Source organism: Lutjanus erythropterus, chromosome 14 (assembly GCF_056507025.1).
Source record: "Lutjanus erythropterus isolate fLutEry1 chromosome 14, fLutEry1.hap2, whole genome shotgun sequence".
NCBI lineage: Eukaryota > Metazoa > Chordata > Actinopteri > Lutjaniformes > Lutjanidae > Lutjanus > Lutjanus erythropterus.
Window position 1 is genome coordinate 1,122,501 of NC_139330.1, and position 25,254 is coordinate 1,147,754.

The following is a 25,254-nucleotide window of genomic DNA, read 5'->3' on the forward strand; positions in this document are numbered from 1 at the left end:
ACCAACAAAACAAGATTCACTCATCATGCAGAAGCCTGTGCATGCACGAGACGCAAAATCCTTTTCATTGAAACAAACACACAGGTACAGTAAAGACACACACACCAATCCAAGATTAAAGGGGCACACAAACAAACACACACACTAACACACTCTGACCACTGATGCCACACACTGAGCATAAAATGAAACTACTAATAAAAATTAGATAAAAGTTTCAGCTCAGCAAAAACAGTTGGCGTCTCATAAAGTCACAAAAGCATTTAAATTAAAGTTTTGTTGCACTCATTGTCAACAACAGCAACACACACTTTTGTAAAGCTTTGAACTGTAAATTGTGAAGTTTTACTAAGTTTAAAGCTGCACCAAGAACAACTGTACAGTGTGCACAAGCTTAAAAGTTTGGAAAAATAATCTGCCCTATGGCTTCTTCATACGCAGCAACCTTTCCTGTTCTTCAGTATTTGAGACTCGTTGTTATTCATGTGTATCAGTGTGTTTCTGCACCGTTCTCAGGTGAACTGAAGTCAGTAGCTTAGTTATATTCTGTCTGTGCACGTAACATTTGATGAAATGAACTAACAAGCCACATTCAATTCAAAAATCTGTGACTGTCTCTTATTAGTTGATGCATAACATAAATTATAAAGACTTACATAACAGGTTAGCTAATATATTTATTTATCTGCATCATTATATCGACTGGTTTGTTTGATTGTAGCCACAATCATTTTCACCCAAAAGACTTTTTCGTTGTGAGAGGCTCTAGCTGGTAAACCACATATAAAAGCTGAAATTTCATTCAAATAATTATTGCTTTGTTAACAAGTCATATGTCAAATTTACAATAACTTTGATTTTAATTGATTGCTGTCATGTTTGCAGCAGATTAGAAGCTTCAAGTCAAAAAAGTTATATTCTAATTAATGCTTTGGGGACTGTAAACAAAAATCTTACAGACTCATTTCATTTATTGCTCATCTAAACAGTTGCAAACTCTAATCAGAATGATTTCAATCAGGATGAAGAAATATTGTCCATGTAACTGTAGTTACTGTGCAGTTTGAGGTCTCAGTGTCACACCTGTCGCTGCCACTGGGGGGCAGCAACGTTCAAAACTGTTTGGTGCAGCTTTAAACTCTGGACTCAAACTGGGTTAACAAATCTGATCATTAATCCGACTGTTTAAAACAATCTGTTGTTATGGTGATGGTGTGTGTGTGTATGTGTGTGTGTGTGTGTGTGTGTGTGTGTGTGTGTGTGTGTGTGTGTGTGTGCATACCTCTCCTCAGCAGACAGCTCCTTCAGCTGTTGGTGAGGTTTGGTTCCTCTCATCTCTCTGAGACTGACGGCGTACATCTTGGTGGTGTAATCCACCGCCTTCTCCCGCGCGACGTCACTGTCGTAGCCTTCGCACACACAAACACACAAACACACACACACGCAATCATGAATTAAATTTCAGGCCTGAGCTCCAGGCTTGAGTTAAAGTAAGTACTTTGTTTAGGATCAGGTTACAATAATGAACACGAAGAGCAGAGAATGATGGTCGTCACGTAACTTTAACTGTCAGTTTCAAACAGGAAACTAACAGCGATTGCAGTTGTTGACCCATCAATCCACCCGGATGCTTCCCTCTGTGGATCTTCTCACTCAGTGATGACATCATCTGACCGCCTTCTTTGCTCCTGTCATCTCATCTTGACCACTAGTGTCCCATTTCATCATTAACATACATTACAACATTTTAGAGAAGTTTTCGGGAAGTTTCTGAAACAAATGTTACGGATGGACAGTCTCCAAGTAGCAGCAGGTGAACTCAGGGGTACGGGCCAGACTCAAGTCTTGGTTTCTGGCCCGTGCAGAACTCTTCAGGAGTCTATAAATCACATGTCCAGTTGTGTTTGTGAAAGGGAAGCGGTGATTTATAACAGGATATATTCACAGAATTTAAAAACAGAAACATCTTTAAAAGCAGCTCTAATAGAAACCTGGACACACCCACCTCCGTCCTCCTCGATGTCGTCGTCCGATTCCTCGCTGTCCACAGGCGGTCGGTTGTCTCGACACAAAGGCCCCTCCCCCTCTCCACTGACCGCGCCTCCTCGCTCCCTCGCCCAGATCATCAGGGCGGTGTCGGCCCCGCCCACCGTCAGCAGGGTGGAGTCGTCCTGAGCCCAGCGAACATTGGTCACCTGGGCGCTGTGGCCCACGTAACGCTTGAATCGAGCGTACTGACCCTGCAGGGAGGAGGAGGAGGAAACAAGTATTTCAGGTATTACAACTGTGAAAAAATACTGAAGTACAAGTAAAAGTCCTGCATCCAAATGTGACTTCAGATTAACCAGTGACTGTCTGTCGTACTCGGACAGGGTAGCTGAACAGTTTGAGGAAGCCGAAGTCGTCTCCGGTGGCGAGCAGCGCACGGTCTCTGGTGAGTGTCGCGGCGTTGACGTCGGTGATGTCACTGTGCGTTGGCCAGATTCCCTCACAGCTTGAACCCAGAACACACGTCCAGCTGGACCAATCGAGACGCTCCAGCTGCACACGCACGATAACACGTTACACACAATCACACACCTTCATCATCGTGAGGAAATGAGCAAGTTTCTCTGGGGACATGTCCACTCCACTGTCTCAGTGTCAAACACCACAACAACCTGAAACATGGACACACTGTCAAGCGGCTTTATTGGACATGTCCAGACATATCTGAGCCACCAGAGCCGGAGGGCGGTGACCGAACAACTCACTGGAGAATCAACTTCCTGTCAGTTTCTAACAGGATGGTTTTATTTTATTTTATGAAGTGAGCAGTAACTGACTGTCCTACAAAGTTCTCTGTCTTTTCACATGTTTTCAGCAACTATTGTCTAATCTAAATAATACACACACACACACACACACACACACACACACACACACTGACCTCAGAGTTTCTGATGGTTTGTCTTTTTCCTCTCGGGGCTTCAAAGAAAAGTTGCTCTTTGGCTCCTGTGTTCACCTGCAGCAGTTTACCTGTAATAAACACACACATAATGAAGAAAAAAATAACAAATGAACTTCATGAAGTCCTCACTTAGTTCCTCAGACCTTCACTCTACATGTTTGCATTTTCTATTAACCTGTAATTGTCACTCGTGGCCACAGAGGTCGCTGTTCTACAAAAAATGGACAGTCTCACTTCCTCTGATTATTAATAAAATAACTTTTCCTCCTTCTCCCTCATGTGAAAATCCTTCAGTGTGTAAATTATTTACATTTCAAAAGTTTAACAGCTGGATAAAACATGTTTCCTGGAGGATTTGAATTTTCATAACACACTTGTGTGAGTTTCATACTGGCTCATGATTGGCTCCAAACTACTTGTGATGTCATAAATCCTATCCAGGTGTTGAAGTGAGATTGAAGGTGAGCTCAGAGAAACAGACTGTGATCAGTGAAGAGAGAGAACAGTGAGTTACCTCGAGCGTCCCAGTCGATGTGTGTGATGTAACTGGACGCTCCTTTACAGATTCCCACCCTCTTACTGCTCAGCACGTTGTAGATGTCCACGAAGCTGTCATGTGACGCCACCGCCAGGAATTTTCCAGAGTCTGGGATGGTGAGCATGAGATTACGGCGGGAAAAAGTGAGGATGAGTAGATTTATGTTAATGCAACAACACAGTCACACAGTTTGTGTTAATGCGTGTGTGTATGTGTGTGTACCTGGCGTGAAGCGAACGTCAGAGATGGCGTCACGGCGGTGATGGAAGCTCAGCAGATCTTCCAGCGTGTCAGCGTTCACCACCAGCACGCCACCATCGCTCAGACCGACCGCCAACGCCTTCCCATCAGGAGAGAAGGCACAGCAGCGACCGCCTGCAGAACACACACACACACACACAACTACTGGTTACCTCCTTAGTTAACAGGTTAACCAGTTTCAAGTCGTTGCCAGTTCATTCTCCACAGAAATCAATCTAGAATAAACCGGGATGTCAAATATAAAAAGAATTACTAGTTTTATGGACAAAAAGATGTAAAGTTGGCGGTCTGCTCCTTTATCTGACCTCTCTTCAGTTTGCGGACGGCCACCATGCGGTGATTGGCTGACGTCTCCCACAGCCGCAGGGTTTTATCATCGCTGACGGTGGCACAGACGGGGAGGAGGGGGTGAGGGGCCAGACCCCAAACCTCACCCTCCATATGACCCTGCACACACACACACACACACACACACACACACACACACACACACACACACACACGTAAATCAATTAGAAGAAGTATCACCTTGAGCTCACAGCAGTGTGTAATAAAATGAGCGGCAGTGCCTTACAGAGTTGGTCTTTCTATGATCCATGGAGGTTTTATTTTTGTAAAACTTTCCTTGAGCTGAGAAAAATGATTTAAAGTCTCTGGGCTGAGTGGGCGGGGCCACTGCATGCGTATTCAGTGGGTCACAAACTGTGGAAGTAAACCCACACTGCTGAAAATGCAAGAATTGAGCATCAACCATAGATTCAGTAAGACAGTAAAACCCAGAGATTTTAATAGTAAAGATGAAAATATATCATATTTATCATCTATATTTATTATCTATATTATCTGTCGTGAAGTCTGAGGTCTGTGAAACCAAATATGTCATTAGTGCATTAAAACCCCAGAGGTTTAAATAACATTTCTTATTTTTCTCCATTTCTGAAACTGAACCTACGCCCTTAAGACACATTCATGAACACGACACACACACACACACACACACACACACACACACACACACACACACACACACACACACACACACACACACACGCACTCTAAATGTACAGCTAGACTGAAAAGTGTGGAGACTTGATCTGATCTGTGTGTGTGTGTGTGTGTGTGTGTGTGTGTGTGTGTGTGTGTGTGAAACTGCTGATCGATCTGCAGCAGTCAGCTCTCCTCACCATGGCAACAGGTGCCGTACCAGACTACCAGACATTTAAAAATACCTGACACACACACACACACACACACACACACGGTCAAAAAATCCTCATGTAATTGATAAATTTGATTAAGATGTGAACATATTGGACTTTTCACTCAGTATGATCTCAGCACTGGACCAGGAGTTGAACCCTGGATAACGGAGCATCTTTTCACACGTTGTTCACAGTTGAACCTAAACTCAGAGCTAAATGATTCACGCTGCACCTCTGTTAGTCCTGGATTAAATATCTGCTGGGACAGTGACTAATATTTACATTCTGATGCGTGATACTATTTTAACAGCATTTTTCTCCATGTCACAGCAGCACCTCTTAGCCTCATATTTATCTTTCAGGTTATAACAGGCTGCAGGATTCTACTGCGTCCATCTGCATCATGACAATCAGAGATACTTTATTTGTTATTGATGTTGCAGGTGCTGCCATTCAAGAATAATACATATATATATATATACATGTATAAGCACAGAGAATTATTATGTACAATATAGAGCGAGATTATATAACAATGACAATAATAACTGAGAAGAGTACAGGTCCATGTGTCTCATCTATAGTATGTAACAGCAATATAGAAATATGTAACTGCAATATGTAGGAAATATAAGATGAATAAAAATATGAGAATGGGTTTAAGAATTATATACAAAAATGTGCATCAAGCCATAATCATATATATCAGTGTAATAACAGTTTTGTATGTATTGCACAGTGAGTTATTGTGGATTCAAGTCATTATTGCAGATGTGAGTTAAAAATCACACTGTGATTATTCTGATATATACTGGGACTGAAAACACTCCCCATGAAATTATGATTATGTAACATTTGTTGGAGTCTGAACCAAACAAACATGTTGTCTTACATCTGGAGAATAAGATTTGTAGGTCAGGACGTCTCTGCAGCACCACAGGAATTCATTATGTTTCTCACATATTCTTACTTACTTCTTACTTACTCAACTAAGAATGTTGTGAGAAGGCTTTTAGTATTTTTAGTGCAGAATAAAAATCAGTCATTTTAAACAGAAATGGAGTCTGAATGTTAAAATCTTCCTTCCATGTTAAAAATGTGTTTGTCAGTTTCACCAGGAAGTAAACTGCTGCTAACATCGCCTGAAGCATCTGCACTGTTGCTGTGGTTACCTGAATGTAACGACCTCCCCAGAACACACACACACACACACACACACACACACACACACACACACACACACACACACACACACACACACACACACACACACACACACACACACACTCCAGTCATACCTGCACCAGCAGGGTCATTGGTCCGGTCTTGTCGATCTCTAGAACTTCTCCATTTTTGGTTCCCACCAAGATGTGACCGTGACCCAGAGTGATCGCCCTGATGGACGGGTTGTCCTCCAGCAGCAGGCCTGCACACACACACACACACACACACACACACACACACACACACACAGGTCAGAACTACAGAACTAGAAGGAGAAAAATCAAACCACTGTTACCAGAACATCTCTGCTATGGATCAGAGCAGTCACATGTTACTTCCTTCGATTGGCGCTTTTAAAGTGCCAGCGCCAAAGAGAGATGACCAGTGTCAAAAGTCCCCATAACTACAGGAAACAACAGCCTGCATACTGAAAATGGCTTGTAAGCATCTAGTAGCTGTTACTTTTTCCTTTGTCTGGATTTAATGAGAGGCCTCACCTTCCCACGTGCAAATATTCCACCCAAACAAGTTTCCCCCCCGACGCTACTTAGCAGGAGCAAACGCCTGCTGATCAATCAGTTCTCTTGGAAAACGTATATTAAACAGCGCTGAGCATCAGTAATATCCTGTTGAGCTGAGTGCACAGATCATGAGGAAGAGAGGAGGATTCTGCTTTTATAAACGACTTCATCCTCCAACAGACTGACTGACTTTGTACTTGTTGAACTTAAAAAAAATGGATGAAAGTAAGCATGCTGCATTGAATTATGTTTTTATATTTATGTTTTATTTGCTCTCAAGTCTGTTTTATACTGACTGACTGGTGCCTTATCTTAAATGCACGTGTCCATACAAAGAAAACAAGTTTTTTCTCTCAAATCAGTTTGACAGTGCCGAGGCTGCGGCTGAAACAATGAGGCTGAAACTGTCTCACATCATAACAATACATCCACGCATCACATTAATCTGAAGACTATTAATTCACACATTTAACTGCTTTTAATTTTTGATTCATTTTGTAGGTTTTTTTTTTGGTCAGCTGTCCTTTCTGCATCTGTCAGCTGCAGCTGTGCTTCTTTCAGTCTGGATTATGATGGATATGATCGCCTACGTCTTCACTATTTGTCTAATATTATAATTATCATTTGTAAAATATGCTGCCCCGCTGCCACGTTTGTGATTGGTCAGATGCTGCAAACTCCGCCTCGCTGATGTCTTATCTTCCTTATCTTTGACTGACACTGGGTATGTTGAACCTGCATTGCAGCACAGGCCCAAGGTTAGGCTGAGGTTAGGCTGAGGTTAGATTAAGGTTGGGCTTATGTTAGGCTCAGGTTAGACATGTAGTTCTGATAGCTGTGTGCACCTTTAGAGCCCGGGGACAGCGCTGCTCTCTTGATGGCGTACGTCTTCAGGCAGCGGTCGAACATGTCGTCCCACAGCTCCACCACGCCGTCCTTCCCGCCCGTCACAAATCCCTGAAAAGAAATTTCATTTCATTTATTGATTTCACTGAGTTACTGATACTTTAATAAGCGTCGAGTACAGATGTCTGCTCTGACAGGACGAAGCAGAAAGATGTCAGCCATCTTGACACCTGATCTTTCCCTTCCTTCACTGTCAGATCTGCCTTCTCCCTCCCTCCATCCTTCCTTTCCTCCTTCTTTCCTTCCCCTGTCAGAGCTGTTGCTGTCATCCTTCAGTCTTGTCATCCTCTCCTGACAGGTTGCTTCTCTCACGTCCTCCCACTCAGATCTTCAGATCTGTCTGATGTTTCCTCTGAGGATTCTCACAGAGTCGATGTTCTGCTGGAAAGAGTTTTTTTTCTTTACTGTTTTATCTCTCAGAGTCACAAAACATTCCCATCACTCCCTGAACGCTGATGATAATAAAGATATCTTATGACAAAATACAGCTCCTCATAACGTGGCATTTTAGCTTTATTTCAGTCTTATGATGCTTTTGGGAAACGAGGCTCTGAGCTGGTTTGAAAGCGAAATGCTCTGGTGTTGTTCAGATGTGCAGAGACGCTCAAGAATCTATAACATCCTTGTTAAAACTCAAATGTGTGTTGACTGAATGACGATTTTTAAAATTAAAAAAAGTAATTTCTTTAAAATTTCAGGAGTTTACTGGGAGATATGATCCAGAGAAAACTTCTGATTTGCCCAGAAGAATCATTTTTCATCGACTTCTCTCCGTTTCCTCCCAGGATCTCAGTTCTCCTGGATTTCTCCTGAGTTATGACAAAGTTTCACACCACTGTTTCATACGACTCTAAAAGTCGACCTTGATGCCACCAAGCTGCACCAAACCAGACTTTCTGGAAAGGATTCACGTTTCTTAAAGGGATAGTTCACTCAAAAATGAAAATTCAGTCATTATCTGCTGACTGAGGGTCAGGTTTAGTTTTTCAGTCCACAAAACTCTGCTGGAATTTCACAGGAAAACAGTGACTTTCAGTCAGCATGAAGGGGAGAAGAAACTCTTCCTTTAGGGACAAATTTAAAGGAAAGGGGGCATGCCTTTTGCACGATCTGCCATATCACTTTTCCTTTCAGGGCAGGGGCAAAAAATGAAGAATGAAAGAAAATGATAAATATTAGTTTGTTCCAGAGATTCATGCAGGCTCACTCCAGAGAGAGGAATTATTCTGTATTATTTCCTGAGAATTTAAAGTTTTAAAATGAAAATATTGAACATAACATTGACGTTGCAGTTTTCCAGAATGCAGGTAAGAAAGTCTCTGAAACTCAAAAATGTTTGAGGCCTCAAGGTTGGAAAAGATGAGACAATAATCTGTATATATATGTTGAGGAAAAGGATTTAATTTACATATTAATTAGTATGTTAAACCAGATGTATTGCAGCATTCGTAGATACAGATGCTGTGATCATAAAAGCAGGAAGGAGGATCAAGTTATTCTGGAAAAAAGTGAAGAATAAGTGACAAATTGTGGGATGAAATCATGTTGAAGAGGAAACAACAAAGAACGATTTTTTGTGGCTTTAAAGGAGTTTCTGGTAAATCCAGACTCTCCTGTCTGTTGGCTCGTCTGTCTGTAAATCCTGTTACATAAAGAGACAGAGAGAGTCGTGAAGAGAGGGAGTTAAAACAATGAACAGAGAGAAGAAGAGAGGGAGGGAGGAAGAGGAGGAGAGAGGAGGAAGAGGAGAGAGGGGAAGCAGATGGAAGAAGAAACGCTGACAGCAAAAAACATGTAAATATACGACACGTCTGTTCACTCCTACTCTTAGATTTGAGGCACTAAGACGACATCGTACAAGAGTAGAGAGGGTTCAAACACACACACACACACACACACACACACACACACACACACACACACACACACACACACACACACTGAGCTGACAGAATGTAAAGGGATCATTAGTAGGAGGAGGATCGTCTGGAGAATCATTCACACTGTTTAATCAAAACCTGTTTCCCTCTGAGCACTGCAGTGAGTCAACACACACACACACACACACACACACACACACACACACACACACACAGCTGATATCAGTCTGATATTCATTCACTTCAGATTTGAATAATGATGGAGGGTGACTCATGTCGTTGTTTGTGTCCTCCTCCATCAGCGTCCCTGAGCTCTGAGTAACGACCAGAAGTTTGAGATAAATCCAGAAGTGAAAAAACAACTGAGGCTTTATTTTGTAAAGATAACCCTAGAATCATGAGAGAACTTGCTCAGTAAAATCTCCCAGTGAGTCTGCACACAGAAGAACCACTGTTCTATAAGACAAACCAACCAAACTCCCCGAAACAGAATCAGTCATTTCAGCTCACAGAACACAGGAGCTGTTGATCCGCTGCTGCCTCCATTCATTTCATCAATCTCACAATCTTAAACTCATCCATAAGTTCCTACATCATCAGGTTCCTCAGGTGGTTCCACTCACAGCTTCAGGCTCAGTAACACGTGGAACATCCAGAGGGAACTGTAAGGTTCCCCAACATAAATCCTCATTTGTACAAACTGTTTTTTTTGTCTGTGGAATAAATGTGGAATTCTTTACCTGCTGAACTCAAACGGATCCTGATTCAGACACTTTAAAATTACACAGTTTCTGAAGAGGAATCAGTCATGTAGACATACTTCTTATTCTATGGTGCTATTTTATGTATTATAGTTGTTTTGTTCTGTCTGTATTTTCTTGTTTTTTGTGTTTTGTATCATTTCTGGTGTCTTTTGTATTTTAAACACCTGGATAAGGACTATAAATGCTGTGGTGTGTGGTGATGATTTATGCTACACACTTGTCCCTTTACAAATACATATAAACATTAAATAAAATAACAGTTGGGCTGCTTTGCTGACAGGCCAGTTAGGTTTTTGTGTAACTGCACTGCAACTGGCCCAGTTTAACCACTCTGGGAAACTTTGTCTTGCTTTTGACACGTAGGTGCTTGAACCAGGACACAGTGTTAAAAATGAGCACTTTCAATGAGAGGTTCTCTTTTTAAAGGGACAGTTCAGCCCCAAATCAAAAATACATATTCTTTTCTCCAATGCTATGGCAGTGGAACAGTGTTTCCCAAACTTTTTTCTCAGGGGACAAACTTTTTTAACGACAAACACAACAGGCCTAATCAATAAATCTTGTGAAGATTCAATCTGTGCATTAATGAATGTTTCTTTCCAGCAGTATGTTTGCTTTGATTGGATTAATTTTAGCAGAAAGACAATTTTTGTGCCATATTTGGAATCAATAAGTGAGAAAGATATCAGATGTCCAACCTTCTCACAAGTCCATGAATGCACCAACAAGCACCAGTATACATCTCCAACATCATGTTTAAAGATGTTTCCAACTAGACCTGAAGGATCCAAACATTTTAATCTCCCATCTTTAAAAAAAAAAGCATCACACACACACACACACACACACACACACACACACACACACACACACACCTGTCCTCCTCACCTTGTCGAGGGAGAACATGGCGAACACGGGTCCATCATGAGCTTTGACTGTTTTCAGCAGCAGCGGTTCCTTCCAGATGTAAACGTCTCCAGTGGCGGCACCGGAGAACACCAGCCCCTCGCTGCGGCCGTAACACACCGACATCATGGTCTCCGGCCGGCCGACGGTCCTGAACACACCGCGCCTGAAGGTCAGACCGCCACCTGGAGGACAGACAGAGAAGTACACAATCAGACAGAACTTAAGTTTAAGTTTTCACCCCCCCTCATGAAATAAGAGATAATGAATCATGTCTGCGTGTTCAGACTTGTGGAGTTTGATGCAAATTGCAGCATTAAGACACTAAATGAAATGTTTCTCCTTCACAGATCCCAGAGTGAAAACCTCTGACCTAAAGATCACAAAACTTCACAAATATTAGACACTACTTATATTCATTTTAAAGATTTAATTGTCTCTTCTGGGACAGTCTTTCTGTCTCTTTCTGACGCAGCTGCAAAAGGTCAGCAAAGGACAACAGAGTGTAAATGACTTCATAGTCAGAATATTGAATTAAACACGACACAAATGACAAGTACAGCAGCAGAATATAATAAGCAGCAAATTATATATGAGGAAAGAGGAATTACATCCCTAAGCCTCAAAATGTCTTTACTGCAAAACTGCTAATGTTCATCCATCCTCTTTTATAAGAAGCACACAAAAACTATTAACCAGTGTGAAGATAATTCTGTATTTTCTAACTCTGCAGGAGTGGATCTACATTAGACTGAAGCTGAAGTTAAAGTTTTACCTGCATGCTGCCAGAACTGGATGTGTTTGATTCCCACAGTGACCAGTTTGTCCATCAGCATGGGATTACACTTCACCACAAATATCTTCTCCTTATGACCTCTGCAAGGAAAGAGGCACAAGTAGGTTATATGGAGCAGGGAAGCAGGATAAACACTTCGAGTACGAGTAAAAGTACCAGTTATAAGTAGTAGGAGCAACCAAAGTGGATCTATTAGAACAAACAGTTACAGTACGAGCTGCAGACAAGTACAAGTCAGGTCTAACTGTTTTTTTTTTTACAGTGTATTGACCTCACAGTAGTATTTTTTTTTTTTTTTACAGTACCTGGCAGCAGCGAGTTTCTCTCCTCTCTTCCAGTCCCAGACAACGATCGAATGTCCGTCATCGACTCCCACTGACACCAGACTCTTTCCATCAGCTGCAGCAGGAACACAGAGAGAGAAAGAGAGAGAACACATCGGGAGGTTTTTTTTTTTTTTTTTTTTTACCTTTTTTCACACTGCAGAAAGCAGCCACTTTTAACAGGCCACAGAGGGAAACCTCCAGCTGGAGGACCAGGTGTGGTTAGCTCTGTGATTTTTTTTTTTTGAGAGTTTGACTGTGTGTGTTGAATCAGCTCAAGCAGAACCAACAAGTACAGTATCTAACCTAACTATTAAACGCAGTCTTGACTTTCTAAATTGCCCGTTTTAACTCAACATCACCTTTTAATTTGATATGTTGAACTTGTTTGCAAAGAGTTGCTTATTTCTACATGCAAAACTTATGGAGGAACATGATTTTTCATGAGGACTCGTTGAGAGTCGCTCTCTTTTAGCTCTGTTTTTGGTCTCCACCACCTCCTGAGGGAAATCTATGTCTCTTTTTTTGAGCGAACTATCCCTTTAAAGACAGATATGTCCACACACACACAGGATACCTGAGAAGTCCAGAGCACACACCCCTCTCTGGTGGAAACCTTTCAGCAAAGAGAGACACTTCAGAGTCTGGATGTCCCACACATGGATGGCTGCGTCCCTCCCAACCTGCACACACATCAGATGCTCCTCAGTCCACCTTTCAAGTATTCAGTATCTGTGTGTGTGTGTGTGTGTGTGTGTGTGTGTGTGTGTGTGTGTGTGTGTGTGTGTGTGTGTGTGCACCTGTCCTGTAGCAGCGTAGTCCTTCAGCGGGTGGATGCTGAGGCTCAGGATGTCGTCGTCGTGGCCGAGGTAGAAGCGCTGGCTGTGCAGCTGCCGGTTATAGACCACGCCCACCGCCGCCACGTGATACAACACCTCCCCACCCTGAGTGTAGAACAGGTTGTTCCTGCAGTCGTAACCACGGTACCTGCACACACAGACATAAAATAACAGAGCAGTCACCTGCAATGTAACCCAGACATTTCCTCAGAAACTCTACAGTTTTGAGGTACTTCTACTTAAAAATCTCCTTTTATTGTATTTTTTACTTCAGTATTTTACATCAGTGATTCCAAACGTGTGGAAAGTCCCTGCAAGTGGGTCTTAAGAGGTCATGAAAAATAAATACAAGTTGCAATTTTATGTTTGAAATTACCATAAAATACTTCTGGTTAATATTGGGCTGCAACTAATGATTCATTTCATTGTCAGTTGATTGCTTGATTATTTTTGCTAATAAAATGTCAGAAAACGGTGAAAAATGTTGATCAGTGTCTCCCAAATCCCAAGATGACGTCCTCAAATGTCTTGTTTTGTCCGTCCTCAGCTGTCTGACCTAGTTTAACAAGTGTAACACAGTGATTAAAGGTTTGGCAGGGCTGCAGATGACTTCAAATTGGGCCTTGGCATTCTTAACTTAGGGAATGAACACACACACACACACTCTCTCTCTCTCTCACACACACACACACTGACAGACATGTTACCCGTGCACAAACTGCAGCCGGAGGCCTTGGTCTGGTCCTTTCTGTCTCTTCAGAGATCCGACCTGCTGTTTCTTCTCTCTGCTCTGCTGTCGCAGCTGAGGCAGGTCCTCCTTATACACCTGAAAAACACAAAAACTAATGAGTTTCCTTTCAGTAAAACTTACAGGGTTTGAAACTTCTAGGGCTGTATCCAACTCAGAATTTTGTTAGTCCAATCAGATTTGACTGACTGACAAATGAAGAAAAACGACTTCTCAACTAGATTATTAGATTTCTTGTGTAAAAGTCAAAATTCAGACTGTGAGGTGCCTCCTGAGGGGCTGCATCAGGTGAGAGGCAGGTGTTCACTCACTCGACTCGGAGGTCATTATGTCAGTGATTATAACTCTTTGACTGCTGCAATTTGCATCAAAACTCACACAGACATGATACATACATTTTTAGATTCCACATCACGTGAACTTCCAGATGATATTATTATCTCTGTTGCCCATCATGAATAAATATACGGACTGAGAATAACCTGAGAATAACCACGTTTATAAGTTTTGATCAGTTTCACAGTGATCCAGTGACAGATGTCTGTAGATTCATGGTTACACTGCAAACAGGAGCTGATAATATCTCATTCAGCACACTTTTAAATGTACAAATACAGGCTTAAAGAACAGAGCTCAAACTGTATCAAACTTGTAGTTTAAACACCTCAAAGCATTGTGTGAATTGTAGTTCCAAAACTTAGAGCCCGATTATCCCCCCAAATAGAAGGATGAGGAGTGAATAATGTACTATTAATCATTTTTGACATCACAAAATCTCAAAACGTCTCACTGAATGAAATTTTACTGCAGCGCAGGCAGAGATTGCCTTTTGCTCATTGATCATCTTCACTTTGAAATTTCTTTACATCAGGAAAATGAAATGCTACATCACCTCCTGAAATCCTTTCATCACAACACAATCAAGCTGACGTTGTGACATCGACTGTCCACACATTCCTCTGCTTCACTTCACTGGTTAGAAGAATGAAACTGAACACACTCTGCAGTGTTTTCGCCCTCAGCAGAGAGAATACGCCTGCTCATTTTTCATGCAAATTATTCTGTTGAGGGTGAGTTGGCGTGTTTCAGCCGTCTGAGAGTTTCACAGGGAGCGACTTTGCTCCCAGGAGGTTTGGGACTGGCAGCGCTCCACTTTCACGCTGCTCTCCATCTACAAAACTGCAGATTTCTGGAGCGTCATGGTGGATCAACGCTGTGAGTTACAGACCACTGCAATGAGACTGAAATCTACACTCCCTGTTTTCTCTTCACCGTATGTTTATCTATAGGGCTGAAGGATTTTTAAGAAATGTCTAATTGCAATCATTTTAAAATTCACTTCATTTTATTCATTTTATCAGCAGCTACATGGCTCCTGTCTGCAACTGCAACTTTAAATTCAGAAAAGAATACATTCAGAAGATTATTACAAATAAATACATATTGTTTCTAGAGCAGCAGTAGTAATGTTTACTTCAGAAAGTGATTATATCAGCTAATATTTCACTGGACACAAAAACTATTCCTGAGCTCAGTTGACTCAAACATTTAAGGTTTCACCTCAGTTAGATTTTTACAACATTCACTCATACTTCAATGTTGAAACAACCAGACTAGTGAATAATTTGAAGTAACATCAGGCTCCAACTCTGAGAATTTGTTAGAAATATTATGAAGATGAACACAGGTGGCAGGTCTTTACTGTCATTTTAAACTTCTTTTCAGCAGCTAAGATTGGTCACACTTTTTATATATTTTAATCATTAATTCCTGCTATTATCTATTAATAGAATGATTCATTTTTGGATCAAACAGGACAGGATTTGGGGTTTCGGGGAAACTGTTCATAATTGATTAATTAATTGTCATTAGTTAGTTTTGCAATAGACCATGAATATCTGCAGCAGATTTCATGCTAACTCTGCAGGTGCTCTTTAGTGCGGCAGGTAAAAAGTACAAAAAGACAACAAGATCCAAAAACTCTTTTGTGTAAAGTTATGCAGACAAACATGGGGGAAAAGCTGAGGCACTTTTTCTTCTGGTGAAATAATAAGACATCAGGTTTCTGATTGAAGACCTGGAGCTGCGACACTCTGTGCTCAAAGACTTTTACCAGAAGACGGAGTGCCGTAGTTTCTTCCCATTAAATGATTGTTGAAGAATCTCAGTCTGGATATAAATGGTGGAAAGTAGAAGCATGCTGCTAAGAAGAAAAGAAACTAAACTGAAGGGGAGAAGGTTGGGAGAAAGGACAGAGAGGAAAATAGGCAAAAAAAAAAAAAAGGAGGGAAGAGGGAAGGAGGGATAATGAAATACAACAATAAAAATCTGTTTTCCGGCTCTTTCCAATTACACTTTAGCTTCTGGTAAATCTAAACATGCAGTCTGTCTGTCTGTCACACACACACACACACACACACACACACACACACACACACTTTGAGCTCTATCTACAAACAGCACATTGTTGTGACACTGGTGGCGCCCGACAAACGGTAGTTAAAGCGATGTCTGCCAGGCAGCGTCTGGCATTGCAGATAAGACGTGTTTTTGGATTGCCATGGCAACCACACCGAGCCCTGCGGCGCTGTGGCTGATGGGAATATGAACGAGGGGCTGAAACAGTGGAGCCTCCATGAAAACACACTCAGCAGTAAAAACATTCACTCGGTGCTCGCTGAAACAGCTCTGCAGCAGCTCACGGTTTCACATCTGGCTCAGGGATGGTGGATCACCATGGAAACGACCCAGACAGTCCCAACAGATGTGCAGGTCGTACCTGTCTGTCGTAGTTGATCTGTGTTTCCTGCTCAATGTCGGAGTCGAGCTCCGGGACATCCGACACGTCGCTGTCCGACTCCTCGCTGTTGGAGTCCCCGTGGCTGTCTGCAGAGAGGACACAGAGAGACAGACGTGTTCTTTTAACTCAGCTATCTAAACTGCTAATTTGTTAAATGGAGAAACACTTGTTACATTTATTTAAAACCTTTATTATATTGCAGAGTTACTGATCAGTTGATCTTAGACACCCTGTACCTACTGCAGTTGTGCACACAACATTTTCTGTGATGTAATGGTTGAATTTGATGGATAGTTAGCTAATCTTTGTTTTAACATATTTATTAAACCACATCATGAACCTCTGCAATACTGTCAGCAATCAATCATGTAATCAAGGATGTCATCAACAGAAGAAGTTGCAAAATGCACAACAACCTGTAAAATATGACACGCCTACTTTGGTTACCACAGAAACTCTGCTAGTTTTTGGTTCCAGCACGAACTCAAGAGGGAAAAGACAAATAACAGAACAGCCTCACGTTTCCTTTGTCTGTTTGGACCGTTGGTTGAGTTCGTCCTCAGAAATTACAGCAGTGCTTATGCAAATATGTGTTTAAAAAGCAAGAAAATCTCTGGCCTAAAGCTAAAAAATTCAAGATAAAGATACTAGAAGCTCTCACATTGACCTCTACAGCCTATGCACGAAAACCTGGAACCACTTTAAGGAAAATTCACATCCCTATTAGTGATCGCTCCACTGGAGCTGGAGGACCTCAGAAACCCCGTTCCAGTAGCTCAGGAGAGTTCTCAAGAAAACCTGAACCCAATTAGAGAATCTCCTGCTTCCTCTACCTTGTATGTTGACGTCCAGTCCTCCATTCATGACCGACTCCGGTAGAAACCTCCACTGGAAGAGGGCGTGGTCAGCCCCACCTGTGGTCAGCACCCACTGCAGGTCATGTGACCAGCGGACGTTGGTCACATGGGCAGAGTGACCGATATACTTCTTGAATTTTGCTCCTTAGAAGAAAAAAAACACACAACTCATGTTTAACAACAAAACAGAGGGAGGAAAGTACAAAAGACAGAAGAAGGAAAGACGGATAGAGACCTTTCCTCAGACAGGGGAAGCGGTAGAGCTTAACGAGGCCGAGGTCGTCTCCGGTAACGAGAACGGCAGCGGCGTGATTTGCATCCACAGCGTTGATCTCTGTAAGATTTGAGTATTTGGGCCAGATGCCGCTGACCTCTGAGCCGAGGACGCCGCTCCAGGATGCCCAGCACTGACCTTTCACCTCCTCTTTACTGACGACCGGCTTCCCCACTGCAGGAGGAAGAGGAGGAAAACACTGTGAGAGTGTTCTGCAGATATCTTCTCATGTACTAACGTGCACCAGTTTATCTCTCTAGATCCTGATGATAACAAACAGCTTATTTGCCTATTTTTATCAATAATAATCACAGGCAGAAGCGAGAAAAGAAAAAGCGTGGACGCTGTAGATTTTAATCTTCTATGCTGAAATCTCTTGTTGCAGAGCTGCTTTCTCTTGGTGAAAGTTTTATGTGTGAAATCTTGTGAACAGTTCGTTACATCAGCATCTCATACACACTCCTGCAGTCTGCAGTGTGTGTGTGTGTGTGTGTGTGTGTGTGTGTTTTCAGTTTGCTCTGCAATCTAAAGAAATGTTTCATGGCATGATCCTTTCTTTTAACCTTCATTCTGACTGTTTTTCTTTACCGTTTCTGTCCTGAAAGTAAAAATTGTGTGGATTTGCATGACATCCAGACCCTGTTTTTATAATATTTATGGTCTGAATTTTATCTGAAATAGCTGTTTCATACATACATTTTGACATTCTTCACAAAGCAGTTAATTGTTAGTGATGGAGTCCAACATTATTGTGCAGGATTAAAACTGTCTTCATATGGACGAGGGATTCACAGGAGAAAACATCACATCATTTAATCCCAGTTACTCTGTTTCTATCTGAGTGTCAAGTGAATTTGAAGTGAAATTTTTGAAATGTTGCAAAACAAAACAAAAAAGAAAATTAGGTGCTTTTCCATCAACCGGTTAGGAGTGAATAAACTTCACCACCTAAAGTTTTGTCAGAAGTCTGCAGTAAAGGCTGTTTGAATAGACAGAGTAGAGGAAGAAACAACAGCAGAAGAAGAAAAAAGGAGAGAGATCTTTACTGGTTCTTTTATTTGGGCAACAAACTTGTTCTTGTTCGTCTTTTTCTTGTTCTTGTCCTCGTTTTTGTTCAACTTGATCTTGTTCATCTTCTTCTTGTTCATCTTGTTCCTGTTCTTGTTTTACTTCATCTTGTTCTTGTCCTTGTTGTTGTTGTTGTTCCTCTTCTTCGTCTCCTCTCAGAGTCGAAACAGCTGATCAGTCATGTGAGTTAAAAGTTTAGAACTTGTTCAGAAAAGTGTTTCCATCTCCCACGAAGCGCATTAACTCATTTTTGAAAAAAGCAAAAACCTCTTTCTGGCGAGCATAAAACGTTTTGGGTGAAATTGAGGAAGTTTTGCAGTTTATATCAACTTTTTCTCATGCAACACTTCGAAATGCACAGAAAAATTCCTTGATGGAAGCATGACTACTGATATCAGGCTCACTGTTTCCTGTTCATGCTCATCTTATCATTCATCAAAAATCTCTCCACAAAACAAGACAATGTTCAGTAGTGTCAGTGATGCTTTGCCAGTGTAGAAGTTGTAAACCAGTCAGGGAGAGATGGAACAGTCAGCAGCAGCCACAGAGAGCTGGTAGACGAAGAGCTGCAGGCGACAGGCTGCACACTTCCAAGCTACATCGCAGCTCCTTTGTGTCCTGCTGTTGTGTTGAAAACTGCTGGCAGTGTGTGCAGCGTGAAATCAGACGCTTGTTGCATGATGGAAAAAGGTCACTTATCGAGTGACCTCTTTATTAAAACAACAAAGACGGTGATGGCTGCCTCCAGATTACAATAAGGCAGTGTTTTAACTGCACGTCCTGTTACCATGGTAACAACAACAAGTATCAGCAGCCAGGGTTGAAAATGACCTTAACTTTTAAAACATCTCACATGTTGTCAGTCCTGTGTGTCCTCTTTTTTTCTGACACGTACATTGAATAAATACAAGTAGATTCAGTTTGAATCATGTATGAATCTGACTCTGTGTGTGTGTGTGTGTGTGTGTGTGTGTCTAATACTGTATCTTAGCACACACTCTCCAACAGGGCACTTGGAATCTAAAAGGGGACATTTTTCAGGTTGACTCTGACAACTCTCTTGATTTTTTTTAATATTTCCAAGAAGGAAAAATTACAACTTCGTCTTGAAATATTATAATTTTCCCTTCATGTGATGTATTTTCTTTAAACTGAGACTTCATCCTCAGAAAATTACAACTTTTCTTCAGTATATTTTAACTAATACTGGGTTGTATATTTAAAGGTTGGTGCATATCATTTCCAGATAATACAGACAAACAGCTCTTTATTCTAGAAAATTCCTTAAACTTTAAGGAATTTTAGGCTGAAGACATGAAGGTAGAGACTCACTGGGCATTCTGTAGAAGAGACGTTCTCCAGCTCCGTCGTTGGTCTGCAGGATTTTGCTGTCCAGAGACCAGTCCAGGTGTGTGATGAAACTGGTGGATTTGCTGCACTCTCCCACCTGCAGACAGACAGACAGACTAGCAGAGGTCAGATGCAAGGTAACAGATGGTGAAGCACCTACTGCAATGCAAGATTTGCAAAGTTTTATTTTTTGCATGGTATATAGTCTTTTTTTTTTTTTTTTTAAGAAAAACAGAATGGTGTAAAATAAAAATCTAGCCTAGGGAGACTTAAGACTAACCACCAACAAAATTTTGAGGAAAAGGCACCGAGCCATAAACATAGGCTAAGATGCACATTTTAGTTAATAAAATATTAAATAATTTTTTAAATAATTTTTTGTGAATAGGTAACACATTTTCACAATGAAGAATCCCTGCAGACGGGCAAAAGAACTGCATGCTGCTCTGGAACCCCTGATCTAACTGTATAAACCTAATGTGGAAAAACTAAATGAGATGATGGAGGTCCAGACGTCTCCGTTTAAACATTTACTTGAAACATTTTGTTACTTACCTCGAACATTTAGTTGAAACATACAAAATGAAACCCCTCCCTCTGATGAGCTGAATCTCGCTCAGTCGTACCTCCTTTATAAAGTCAAGATGGTGGTGAATATAACAAGAACGTTGGATTAATTCAGCTGGTATGGTGTCTAACTTTAGTGGATCATTAACATATTGGGTGTAGCATTAATCTGCAGATGCTTGAGTTTTAGATGAAACCAAACATTTTTTTTGTGGATGTTGGTTTTGAGTCATGAGAAAACCCAAAATGTGGCCAGCAACAGACGAGGTAAGCCTTGTTTTTAGCCTAGCAGTTGTCGATGACTTGCTGCCCAACCAGCTGGTTAAGAAGAGTGAGGAGTCAAGTATTAGTAATTTAATTATAGTTAATTATAGAAATAAGTATCTCAATAAAATTATTGATGCATATTAACGAAGGAGCTTTTCAGCATCAGCAACAATGTCAGATGTATTTTTATGACCCTGATGGCTGTTTTCTAACTTTCTAACTTAGTTTTAGTTTTAACACGTTCATGTTCTCTAACCTTCTTGTATCTCTGGGCGACTGCGTAGATGTCCACAAGTCCATCATTGGAGCCGACAGCGAGGTACGCTCCATCTGGAGAAAACTTCATCTCATGGATCACCTCCTTCCTGTCTTTGATGTGGACGACCTCCGTCATGTCTCTGAGACAGACAGAGAAAAACATTTTGTTAGATTAACGTCATGCTCAAACATTGAAATATTGTTTGTCTCAGTGCTCTGTCAGATTATGTGTGTGTGTGTGTGTTACCTGACTCTCAGCACAGTGAAGGATCCGTCCTTCATGCCCAAAGCCAGCTGATACCCGTCCACACTGAACGCCACGCTCCGCACCGCCTCCTCCATGTTACAGCGAGCGATGAGGGCGTGATCCACCAGACTCCACAACCTGACACACACACAATCAGATATAAGTACATTTAATAAGATACACACTTACAGACTTTTTCCACTGTGGAAACTTTCCCATAATCTTAACTTTTAAGAACTTAAAACTGCTAAAAGGGTCACCACATGTCCTTGGGCGGTTGTTAATCTCCGTGGGCAACCAGCTCAAGTAAAGTGTGTGAGTGGGAAACACAGTGAGGATGCATGAAGTCAGCAGACAGCAACAACCATGTCAGCATCTTTCTTTGTCTTTGTCTTTGCTGCTGCTGTTTCCATCATCACCAGTGTTCAGCTGACTGTGTGTGTTTACATAATTATATAACATATAATTGGTCTCTGAGGAATCTGCTGCAGCACTGAAAGAAAACAGAGACGAGCAGAAACCACCACAATAAAAAATCAGCTCCTCCCACTCGTTAACTGTTGCAAAGACGCTCATGAGCAAGGTGCTACACCTGTGACCCCACCCACTCACGCTGTGGTTGTACTGGGCAGCTCCCAGTGTGCGTATGTTCCTACACTGACCTGACGGAGCGGTCGTCGCTGCCGGTGACAGCCAGAGGTTTCTTGGGGTGAACGTCCAGCGCCCAGAGCTCGCCCTCGCTGTGCCCCTGCATGATCAGCAGCGGCTTGTCCCGATCTCTCACCATCACCTGGACACATGCAAACAGATACAAGTCTTAGACACGACTTCAAACTGAGCCTAAACTTGATAGTTAACATTTCAAAGCATCATTTAAAATTTGGAGAGGACGCTGAAACATAAGTGCATCTACCAGTGAGCAGATTTAACGATCGCTCATCAAATTATATCTCGTTTAATTGGCAGAAATGGAGCTGGACACACCCTAACCATGCACACCAGAGCCTGTGCTCTACATCATCTAAATGAGGCTCTAACTGTAGTTTGAAGCATAGAGGCACTGACCAAGTCACTGTTTTTGACATGTTTGGAGTGAAGCTGGTATTTCAATCTGCAACCGACAATAAACCTGAACCTTGAACATTTTTGATAACAACAACTGTTTAGGAAGCTTTATTCAGTCACGGCTGTAAAAACGGTTTCAGCTCATAGAATTAAATATGGTTTTTATTTAATGTATAAAGTGCTTTTAAGTCAATGAAATGTGAACATCACTGACTGGGTATCGCAGTTAAGCTGACAATCCTCCAAACTTGTATCACAGGATATAATGAGGTAAACAGTGTGGGCCAATGAGGAGCCAGCATTCAGCAGACCAAAATAAAACTCTTTTTAAAAACGTCTGCGCAGGGAGGAACAGCACGGGCTGAGTTTCTATTTTCTACCGTTCGTTTCCTTTCTCACCTCAAAGATCTCGCTGTCCTGCGTTCCCGCCAGGATCCGGTCGGCTCGCCAGCAGACACTGCGAATAGACAGACCTGGAGGAGGAAGAGGAGGAGGAGGAAGAGGATTAGAGTAGATCAGCATTAAAAAAAAACTGTCAAAATATCTGGAGGAACAACAGAATAGCTGCAACAAAAGCCAACAGTAATAAAAAAAAAAGGGTTTCAGGATATAAGACAGGAAGAAAGATGAAAAAAGAGGAGGAGGGGGAAGGAGAAGAAATTTAAAAGATGCAAATATAAAAAGGTGTGCTGGAGGAAAAAAGGGGCAAGAAAGAAAAGGGTGAAGAAGGAAAAAAATGGAGGAAAGGAAATGTTGGGACACAAAGTGAAGAAAGGATAAAGAGAAGGACGAGGGAAGAAATGGGAAGAAGGTGGAAGAAAATACTAACAAAGAGAGCAGAGGGAGAAATAATTGTTGTATTGTTAAGGTCAAATCTAACTGCGATGTGAAAGTCAAGAAAAAAACAGAGTATGGCAGAAAACCGGAGAGTCCGATCAATGATTATTGATGAGGAGGTGATTCTGATTGGACCCGCAGCTCTAATTAACTCCAGTTAATGAGCAGCAAACTTCACTGTGGTTCATTCCTCTCAGATTTAAACAGTTTTATAACAGGATGAGTTCATCAAACTAAACTATACTTGCTCCTACATCTGTCCCAGTCTGTACCACGAAATTCAAAGTAAAAAGAAAAAGTATGTGATTTAGAACGCAGCTAAATTGTGAACTTTTTACACAAACATGGCTGTAGACTCAGAACCCCCTAATCAAAAGCTAAATATTACTGGTTTATTATCAAATCCTCTGAAGAATTCATAAGTGACTGACTGACTCATCGCTAGAAGAAAGATTTAAACTTTTGTCACAAAGGAAAAAGTTACACACACACTTTCTCCTCTCAGTACCAGCCTCATCGTCACACTCCTGTTCCCCTGCATCTAAAATTTAATTAGTGCAGCCGTTCAGCAGCACTGCGCTCGCCAATTAGAGCGTCTGCTGTCGCTGATGGCACGAATCAGCGTGTGATGTTTCCGGTAACTTTGTTAGAAACTCCTCTCTGGAGGTTCACCAGCCGCAGCAACCTGATACCCGAGCAGTTTATGAGGATAATTGGAAATAAGTGGGAGAGACGTTTTGCACAGTAAGAGCGGCGTAGGAAGGATTTCTGATATGTCATCCCAAACTTCACCTGAACAAATCACTTCTGAACCACCCAGAGGACAGAAATGTGATAAAATATGTCTCGCTCTCATTTTATTTTCTCGTCTTCTCTTCCTCGACAGACTCGGAGGAAGTCTCCTGAGAAACACCTCGCTGATTTATGAGGCTCCTAAACTGTTTAATATTTAGTCTCACGTTGCTCAATGAGTTTTCAGGCTCTGAAGGGTCAACAAGGAGAAACGTGTCAGCAGAGTGAGAGTGTAGTTTGTGCTGTATTTAGAATATTTTTACCAGTGCACCTTGCAATCAGACATGAAAACAGTTATTTAAACCAAACATCACTCTCCCCAAACCAACTAGACTCCATTGACAAAATCAGTTATTTAAGCTCACAGGACACAGGAGCTGTTGGTCTACTGGTGCATCCTTCTCTTAGTTTGTTTGAGTTGTTGAATGACTTCAGTGTTTTAAAAGGTTGATTCAGGTTCACTGAAGTCAGACAATAACCCAGACAAACCAAAAGGTAAAGGCAGCAGTAGATCAATAACTTCCGTGGTCTGTGAAGATAAAATTACTGATTTTACTTTTACAAAGGAGTTTGGTTGGTTTGGCAAAAGCAATATGTAACGTCACTTCAGTGTTTTAAAGCAGTGTTTCCCTGCATGTTTTAGATGTTTATCTGCTCCAGCACACCTGATTTAAATGATCAGGCTTCTGCAGAGGCTTGATGACAAGCTGCTCATTTGAATCAGGTGTGTTGTAGCAGGTAAACTAATCTTAAACATGCAGGTCAGTGAGCCCTGAGGACCAGGAAACACTGTTTTAAAGGGTTAGTTTTGCAAAGCCAAAAGGCTGCAAGAGTGAAATGCACGATGCATTCTCACCTTTAGAAAGGAAAAAGGCTGAATACGTTTCCTGTCCTCAACCTTCATTAAAAAAGAAGCCACCTCCTACTGAGGAGTAACATTTACCTCCTGCACTCTAAAACCGTTTCAGAGGTGAAGGAGTTAATAACCTTCCACCTCCTCCAACTTCTCCAAAA

The 25,254-nt window shown here is 41.6% G+C and overlaps 1 protein-coding gene across 2 annotated transcripts in view; it reads right to left on the reverse strand.

Annotated features, from left to right (window-relative positions):
- The window catches only part of LOC146314997 (echinoderm microtubule-associated protein-like 6), a 93,582-nt gene that overhangs the window by 31,883 nt on the left and 36,445 nt on the right, over positions 1 to 25,254 (reverse strand). For both annotated transcript variants that reach the window (XM_084736640.1, XM_084736639.1), the window contains exons 7-29: positions 23,011 to 23,084; positions 22,209 to 22,336; positions 21,547 to 21,684; positions 21,298 to 21,439; positions 20,190 to 20,304; positions 17,751 to 17,963; positions 17,492 to 17,659; positions 16,638 to 16,744; positions 13,818 to 13,936; positions 13,072 to 13,258; positions 12,849 to 12,954; positions 12,254 to 12,347; positions 11,928 to 12,028; positions 11,135 to 11,337; positions 7,542 to 7,653; positions 6,250 to 6,377; positions 4,055 to 4,196; positions 3,711 to 3,863; positions 3,465 to 3,596; positions 2,930 to 3,018; positions 2,365 to 2,541; positions 2,006 to 2,240; positions 1,283 to 1,409 (exon numbers count right to left, since the gene is read on the reverse strand). In XM_084736640.1, the coding sequence (XP_084592766.1) occupies positions 1,283 to 1,409; positions 2,006 to 2,240; positions 2,365 to 2,541; positions 2,930 to 3,018; positions 3,465 to 3,596; positions 3,711 to 3,863; positions 4,055 to 4,196; positions 6,250 to 6,377; positions 7,542 to 7,653; positions 11,135 to 11,337; positions 11,928 to 12,028; positions 12,254 to 12,347; positions 12,849 to 12,954; positions 13,072 to 13,258; positions 13,818 to 13,936; positions 16,638 to 16,744; positions 17,492 to 17,659; positions 17,751 to 17,963; positions 20,190 to 20,304; positions 21,298 to 21,439; positions 21,547 to 21,684; positions 22,209 to 22,336; positions 23,011 to 23,084 (3,190 nt within the window). The remainder of the gene's footprint in view (positions 1 to 1,282; positions 1,410 to 2,005; positions 2,241 to 2,364; positions 2,542 to 2,929; positions 3,019 to 3,464; positions 3,597 to 3,710; positions 3,864 to 4,054; positions 4,197 to 6,249; positions 6,378 to 7,541; positions 7,654 to 11,134; positions 11,338 to 11,927; positions 12,029 to 12,253; positions 12,348 to 12,848; positions 12,955 to 13,071; positions 13,259 to 13,817; positions 13,937 to 16,637; positions 16,745 to 17,491; positions 17,660 to 17,750; positions 17,964 to 20,189; positions 20,305 to 21,297; positions 21,440 to 21,546; positions 21,685 to 22,208; positions 22,337 to 23,010; positions 23,085 to 25,254) is intronic.